At 39.6% G+C, this 7,966-nt stretch overlaps 1 protein-coding gene across 1 annotated transcript; it reads left to right on the forward strand.

Annotated features, from left to right (window-relative positions):
- The first annotated feature begins 296 nt into the window (after nucleotides 1-296).
- Nucleotides 297-751, forward strand: LOC149180531 (delta-1-pyrroline-5-carboxylate synthase A-like). The gene is made up of 2 exons (XM_089418188.1): nucleotides 297-576; nucleotides 664-751. The coding sequence occupies exons 1-2, from the start codon at nucleotides 373-375 to the stop codon at nucleotides 703-705; spliced, it is 246 nt and encodes an 81-aa protein (XP_089274314.1). The 5' UTR covers nucleotides 297-372; the 3' UTR covers nucleotides 706-751.
- Nucleotides 752-7,966: the final 7,215 nt, after the last annotated feature.

Below are 7,966 nucleotides of genomic sequence, written 5' to 3' on the forward strand. Positions count from 1 at the left end.
TCGAATTGAATGCAAAGTTATCCTTGATATCAAGAATTGCAGTATTCAAGTGTCTAAATCTGAAGCCGTAAACCCAAAATTCTGACCAAAAGGTTGAGCAGCTTTCGTTTAGAGTAAATGTGAACCGTTAAATATTGGTTCTCACGTTATCATCTGCGCAGTGCTTTATTGTGAGGACCTGTGTTAATAAGAGGATTGAAGCAGCCTTAAATGGTGTTAAACCCAGTGTTAGCGATGATCCATTTGTCAGAAGCTGCGTGCGGAAGGTTTAATTGAAGCAAGGCGCATTTTGTTAGATTGTATGGTGGCTTAAAGGCTGCTGATAGGTTGAAGTTACCCAAGGCCAGTAGTTTTCATTATGAATACAGTTCGATGGCATGCACTGTAGAAATAGTAAAGGATGTTTTGGGGGCTATTGATCATATTCACGAGCATGGAAGTGCTCACACAGACTGTATAATAACTGAAGATCATGATGTTGCGGAGGTTTTCTTACGCCAGGTAGACAGTGCTGCTGTATTTCATAATGCGAGTACACGCTTTTGTGATGGAGCTCGTTTTGGTCTTGGTGCTGAGGTTGGAATAACTACAAGCAGTGCTGCTGTATGATATAATGCGAGTACACGCTTTTGTGATGGAGCTCGCTTTGGTCTTGGTGCTGAGGTTGGAATAAGTACAAGCCGGATACATGCTCGTGGACCGTAGGAGTTGAAGGGCTTTTAACAACCAGATGGTTGTTGAGAGGTAATGGGAAAGTGAATTATAAATTTGTAGAGATAACGAGGTATGTTAAATTCTGGGTATTGCAGGGATTGGACTGTGTCATTTTTAGTATCAGAGCTTGGCTCTGTTGAAACTGAATAAGTTTGTTTTCTGAATGAAGTTTAGTACGAGATTGCAGTTGTGAGGAAATCTATTCAAAGCAGAGGTGACAGCATCAGAAAAAAGTGAATACTGCAACAATATAAATCAAGAAAAGCCGAGAGAGAAGAACCTGATGCGTTCTTAAAAGCAGAATAAGGAAAGTCCTTAGGAGTGGCAGTGAACCTGTAGAATCCAACAAGAGATTGGACAGAGAGGACAATTGAAGTGTCTTCGAAAGAGAGGGTGAGAGATTGCAAAAGCCTAGAGAGAGCAAAGGTGTTGCTCAGGAGAAGATTCCAGATAGGGAATCGTGCTTACCAAAAGACTGAGTGAGGAGAGCTTAGTGAGGTAAGATTGCAGTAAGGAGGACTTACTGTTGCAGAGGCTTGATGCAGAGGTGCGAGGAGCTCATCGAAAGAGAGGAGCAGGAAATGACTACAGATAGTCATAGCAGAAGTTCACAAGGGAGCCACAGCAGAAAGGAAGATGCCAAAGCAAATGGCATGAGGATGAGTCAAGAAGAGTTTGACCGAGAGAAAGCTGAGATAGATTTCCAGATTGGAGTATTGATGAAGATGCTGCGGAAAAGTGTTTGGACCATGAGGAAAAGAGTAAAGTGGCCAAGGCTACAAGAAAGGAGAAATCAGCGAGTGAAGTCAGAGATAGTAGAAGAATTGAAAAAGATTGAGCAGATATTGAGTGCTCAAGAGGAATCAGAGAAACTCAGAGAAGCAAAGGTAGAATTGGAAGTTTCCATTTGCAGACCAGAACAAGGTGAAATGTTGGGAGAAGAGGATAATGAGAGGTCAGCTGAAGATCTCATGGACTACTGGCAGAATTCAGAACAATTCGAAGATATGTTGACAAAGGAAGCAGATGAGGCAATGAAGCCTTGTGATTTTGATGCTTATAGTTTGTGTATGTTTGCAGGATATGCAGAGGATGGTGGACAGCCTGATGAAATTGTCACAACCAGAAATGAAACTCTTGAGGTAAAGTATGATGAAGAATCCTTTTTATAAGAAGAAGGTGTTGATCATTTGCAACAGAAGGAGTTCATAGATGAAATCCTGTTTGGTACGAAACAGTCAAATGAGGTTGATATAGACTAGCAGTCTGAAGACAATTCCATAGTGGGACTACAAAAAGGTAAACCGATGAATTTGTTTAATGGAATTAACAAAAGATGCTTGCGATATGATGATGTAGAAAACAGGTCAACTCAAGAGGATTGCCAAGAAAAGAATGAAGATGAGAATGAAAATTGTGATGATCTACTGGAGAGATTTCACAAGGAGATAGAATTCTTGGAAAGATTACTCGAAGAACCCAAAGGAGAAACAAAGCTTAAAGAACCTGATGGAGGAAAAGGTGTGGAAGACAACATTAATAAATATGATGCTGAAATTAGAGAAATTGAGCAGCGATTATTTGAAGGTGAGATGAAAGATCAGAAGCAGCAAGGAGGTTATGTCCTCAAAGGCATAAAAGAGACAGAAATATTAACTCAGCAAGACGAAGGTGGAAGTAACCAGAAATTTGGAAGGAATGATCAGCTACATGAGGATGAATTTGAGGAAAGCATTAAATTGCAGAAGTATGGAAGCTGGCAGCAGAATGAAGAACTAGAAATTGGTCTGGTAGTACAAAGAAAGATAAGTGAAGATCGAAGATACAGATGGAGACTGAAGAAAAGGGTGAAGTGGAAGCTATTGCAACGGAGGTGGAATAGCAAGCTGATGAATGAGTTAAGGAAACTAGAACAGATTCATATTGATTTGAAGTCACCGCAAGAAGGATCAGCTGAAATCCGAAAGATCTATGATGAAGGAATGGTGCTTGAAGCATCAAAAGAAAATGGAAGGTATTGTATTTTGAAAACTAAAGGTTGTTGTGTGTTTGCAGGTCCTATCGATTTGAGGAAAGACAAACAATTGTTGAAGACTGTTGAAGAAATGGCTACTCATAGTCATATGCAGAATAAGGAGGATGGCAAAAGAATTTTTGAATTCAAGGGATACACTGAGTCATTGAAGATCATTGATATTGAAGAAAGCCAGAGTGCAGGAAGATTAAAGACAAATATTGCGAACAACGCAGTTAGTAAAGATGATACAGAACTTTTGAGAGAACTTCCAGATAAGATAGCAGATTTGTATAAGTCGAATCTTTTGATAAGGAAGCCAGCAAGGAATGAAGAATTGAAAATTAAAGTAAGTAAAATAGCATCAAGGTATGTGAAAAGGACAGCAGCAGATAGTGAGGCATTGCAGCACAAAAGCGAAAGACTTGAGGAACAAACAACAGCAGCAGTAATCAAGAACAGACTATCAAATCAAGTATGGGATCCAGGAGGACGCAAACCAGAAACGCATGATCAGGAGATCATGGTTAATTTAAACTTTGGGAGTCTGATGCAGGAGCATCTAGACCCAGCCAGCAATGTGGAGATTTGTCCACATGTTGTGGTTAAATCCAGTGAAATTTATTTACTGTTGGTCAAAAAACAATTTACTGAGGAGGTTGGATTCCTCAAATAATTTGTTATTGTAATAAATAGGAGATTAGCTTATTTTGGATTTTGAGATAGAGCTGTTAGTCTAGGTGTGCTTGGAAAATAACGGAATAGAAGAATTCTTTTCTTTCTTGGAAAAATAGGAAACTCTGTTAGATAATTTAGGAGAATAAATAGAGGAAAATTGTAATGAACTCAGGGGATTTCTTTTTAGATGGATTAGAGTTTGTGTGTCGCTAGAGGGGGAAGAGTGATTGTGTGAGTGTTTGGTTTGGTGTGGAGCGCTACGCTCAGATTTAGTATTGAGATGAATAAAAAAACCAAAAACAGTGATCAGTTTTGTGTAACTGTCCAATAGCCGAGACTGTTTCATTCTTTGAATATAATCATTCGAAATTTGTGAAAACGCGAGTATGGTATGTCTGTATAATCGATTGAATTGGGTTTGATCTGCGTTTCTTTTGTATTTTGAAGAATTCTGTCTCTATTGCAATTCGGCGTTATCAAATTTTGTGAGTTGGGAACCGTCTTTACCCCGGAAGATAGATTAGAAAGACGGTGTGGACCTCTTGTAGTGGATGCGGAATTTCTGACCAGACTCGAATTAATACATATGTTGGCTTTGAAATGTGCATCGGCTTGGCGAATTCGCATAGGCGATGTGGAGTCGAGGAACAGTTAAGCGATGTTAAACTCTGGATGCCGATTTGGATCGGATAGGAAGTTTGGCGCTGGAAGTGAAACACCTGGCAAAAGATCCGATTGATGATCTCCGATAAATCGGATCGGAGCAACTGAATTACCAAGAATCGTGGCATTGAATTATGTGATTGTCAATTTAGACTGGAGTGAACGCCGGTAGCAGTAAGTGTAGTCATAGTTGATGCTGTACTTAAGGTAAGTGATTTATTCATGCAATCTAGGTTCCACATGATGTCAACAGATTGAATCTCCTTGGGATTCGAATTTCTTTATAAAATCAAACTGAAACCTATGAAATCAGCCCCTGAGGAAGCGTCGTTTTCTTTTGAGCATATCAAAACCTTGCAGTGTATATGTCGAATTGAATGCAAAGTTATCCTTGATATCAAGAATTGCAGTATTCAAGTGTCTAAACCTGAAGCTGAAATCCCAAAATTCTGACCAAAAGGTTGAGCAGCTTTCGTTTAGAGTAAATGTGAACCGTTAAATATTGGTTCTCACGTTATCATCTGCGCAGTGCTTTATTGTGAGGACCTGTGTTAATAAGAGGATTGAAGCAGCCTTAAATGGTGTTAAACCCAGTGTTAGCGATGACCCATTTGTCAGAAGCTGCGTGCGGAAGGTTTAATTGAAGCAAGGCGCATTTTTTTAGATTGTATGGTGGCTTAAAGGCTGCTGATAGGTTGAAGTTACCCAAGGCCAGTAGTTTTCATTATGAATACAGTTCGATGGCATGCACTGTAGAAATAGTAAAGGATGTTTTGGGGGCTATTGATCATATTCACGAGCATGGAAGTGCTCACACAGACTGTATAATAACTGAAGATCATGATGTTGCGGAGGTTTCTTACGCCAGGTAGACAGTGCTGCTGTATTTCATAATGCGAGTACACGCTTTTGTGATGGAGCTCGCTTTGGTCTTGGTGCTGAGGTTGGAATAAGTACAAGCAGTGCTGTTGTATGATATAATGCGAGTACACGCTTTTGTGATGGAACTCGCTTTGGTCTTGGTGCTGAGGTTGGAATAAGTACAAGCCGGATACATGCTCGTGGACCGTAGGAGTTGAAGGGCTTTTAACAACCAGATGGTTGTTGAGAGGTAATGGGAAAGTGAATTATAAATTTGCAGAGATAACGAGGTATGTTAAATTCTGGGTATTGCAGGGATTGGACTGCGTCATTTTTGGTATCAGAGCTTGGCTCTGTTGAAACTGAATAAGTTTGTTTTCTGAATGAAGTTTAGTACGAGATTGCAGCTGTGAGGAAATCTATTCAAAGCAGAGGTGACAGCATCAGAAAAAAGTGAATACTGCAATAATATAAATCAAGAAAAGCCGAGAGAGAAGAACCTGATGCGTTCTTAAAAGCAGAATAAGGAAAGTCCTTAGGAGTGGCAGTGAACCTGTAGAATCCAACAAGAGATTGGACAGAGAGGACAATTGAAGTGTCTTCGAAAGAGAGGGTGAGAGATTGCAGAAGCCTAGAGAGAGCAAAGGTGTTGCTCAGGAGAAGATTCCAGATAGGGAATCGTGCTTACCAAAAGACTGAGTGAGGAGAGCTTAGTGAGGTAAGATTGCAGTAAGGAGGACTTACTGTTGCAGAGGCTTGATGCAGAGGTGCAAGGAGCTCATCGAAAGAGAGGAGCAGGAAATGACTACAGATAGTCATAGCAGAAGTTCACAAGGGAGCCACAGCAGAAAGGAAGATGCCAAAGCAAATGGCATGAGGATGAGTCAAGAAGAGTTTGACCGAGAGAAAGCTGAGATAGATTTCCAGATTGGAGTATTGATGAAGATGCTGCGGAAAAGTGTTTGGACCATGAGGAAAAGAGTAAAGTGGCCAAGGCTACGAGAAAGGAGAAATCAGGGAGTGAAGTCAGAGATAGTAGAAGAATTGAAAAAGATTGAGAAGATATTGAGTTCTCAAGAGGAATCAGAGAAACTCAGAGAAGCAAAGGTAGAATTGGAAGTTTCCATTTGCAGACCAGAACAAGGTGAAATGTTGGGAGAAGAGGATAATGAGAGGTCAGCTGAAGATCTCATGGACTACTGGCAGAAGTCAGAACAATTCGAAGATATGTTGACAAAGGAAGCAGATGAGGCAATGAAGCCTTGTGATTTTGATGCTTATAGTTTGTGTATGTTTGCAGGATATGCAGAGGATGGTGGACAGCCTGATGAAATTGTCACAACCAGAAATGAAACTCTTGAGGTAAAGTATGATGAAGAATCCTTTTTAGAAGAAGAAGGTGTTGATCATTTGCAACAGAAGGAGTTCATAGATGAAATCCTGTTTGGTACGAAACAGTCAAATGAGGTTGATATAGACCAGCAGTCTGAAGACAATTCCATAGTGGGACTACAAAAAGGTAAACCGATGAATTTGTTTAATGGAATTAACAAAAGATGCTTGCGATATGATGATGTAGAAAACAGGTCAACTCAGGAGGATTGCCAAGAAAAGAATGAAGCTGAGAAGGAAAATTGTGATGATCTACTGGAGAGATTTCACAAGGAGATAGAATTCTTGGAAAGATTACTCGAAGAACCCAAAGGAGAAACAAAGCTTAAAGAACCTGATGGAGGAAAAGGTGTGGAAGACAGCATTAATAAATATGATGCTGAAATTAGAGAAATTGAGCAGCGATTATTTGAAGGTGAGATGAAAGATCAGAAGCCGCAAGGAGGTTATGTCCTCAAAGGCATAAAAGAGACAGAAATATTAACTCAGCAAGACGAAGGTGGAAGTAACCAGAAATTTGGAAGGAATGATCAGCTACATGAGGATGAATTTGAGGAAAGCATTAAATTGCAGAAGTATGGAAGCTGGCAGCAGAATGAAGAACTAGAAATTGGTCTGGTAGTACAAAGAAAGATAAGTGAAGATCGAAGATACAGATGGAGACTGAAGAAAAGGGTGAAGTGGAAGCTATTGCAACGGAGGTGGAATAGCAAGCTGATGAATGAGTTAAGGAAACTAGAACAGATTCATATTGATTTGAAGTCACCGCAAGAAGGATCAGCTGAAATCCGAAAGATCTATGATGAAGGAATGGTGCTTGAAGCATCAAAAGAAAATGGAAGGTATTGTATTTTGAAAACTAAAGGTTGTTGTGTGTTTGCAGGTCCTATCGATTTGAGGAAAGACAAACAATTGTTGAAGACTGTTGAAGAAATGGCTACTCATAGTCATATGCAGAATAAGGAGGATGGCAAAAGAATTTTTGAATTCAAGGGATACACTGAGTCATTGAAGATCATTGATATTGAAGAAAGCCAGAGTGCAGGAAGATTAAAGACAAATATTGCGAACAACGCAGTTAGTAAAGATGATACAGAACTTTTGAGAGAACTTCCAGATAAGATATCAAATTTGTATAAGTCGAATCTTTTGATAAGGAAGCCAGCAAGGAATGAAGAATTGAAAATTAAAGTAAGTAAAACAGCAGCAAGGTATGTGAAAAGGACAGCAGCAGATAGTGAGGCATTGCAGCACAAAAGCGAAAGACTTGAGGAACAAACAACAGCAGCAGTAATCAAGAACAGACTATCAAATCAAGTATGGGATCCAGGAGGACGCAAACCAGAAACGCATGATCAGGAGATCATGGTTAATTTAAACTTTGGGAGTCTGATGCAGGAGCATCTAGACCCAGCCAGCAATGTGGAGATTTGTCCACATGTTGTGGTTAAATCCAGTGAAATTTATTTACTGTTGGTCAAAAAACAATTTACTGAGGAGGTTGGATTCCTCAAATAATTTGTTATTGTAATAAATAGGAGATTAGCTTATTTTGGATTTTGAGATAGAGCTGTTAGTCTAGGTGTGCTTGGAAAACAACGGAATAGAAGAATTCTGTTCTTTCTTGGAAAAATAGGAAACTCT

This window comes from Pinus tabuliformis, chromosome 3_2, assembly GCF_031772625.1.
Source record: "Pinus tabuliformis cultivar Carrire ecotype Pingquan chromosome 3_2, CPIR1, whole genome shotgun sequence".
Classification (NCBI taxonomy): domain Eukaryota; kingdom Viridiplantae; phylum Streptophyta; class Pinopsida; order Pinales; family Pinaceae; genus Pinus; species Pinus tabuliformis.

Coding starts and splice junctions, on each gene's coding strand:
- LOC149180531 (XM_089418188.1), top strand. CDS start 373: ATGGCATGCACTGTAGAAATAGTAAAGGATGTTTTGGGGGCTATTGAT. Junction 577..663: donor GTTTTGGTCTTGGTGCTGAG/GTTGGAATAACT, acceptor CTTGGTGCTGAG/GTTGGAATAAGTACAAGCCG.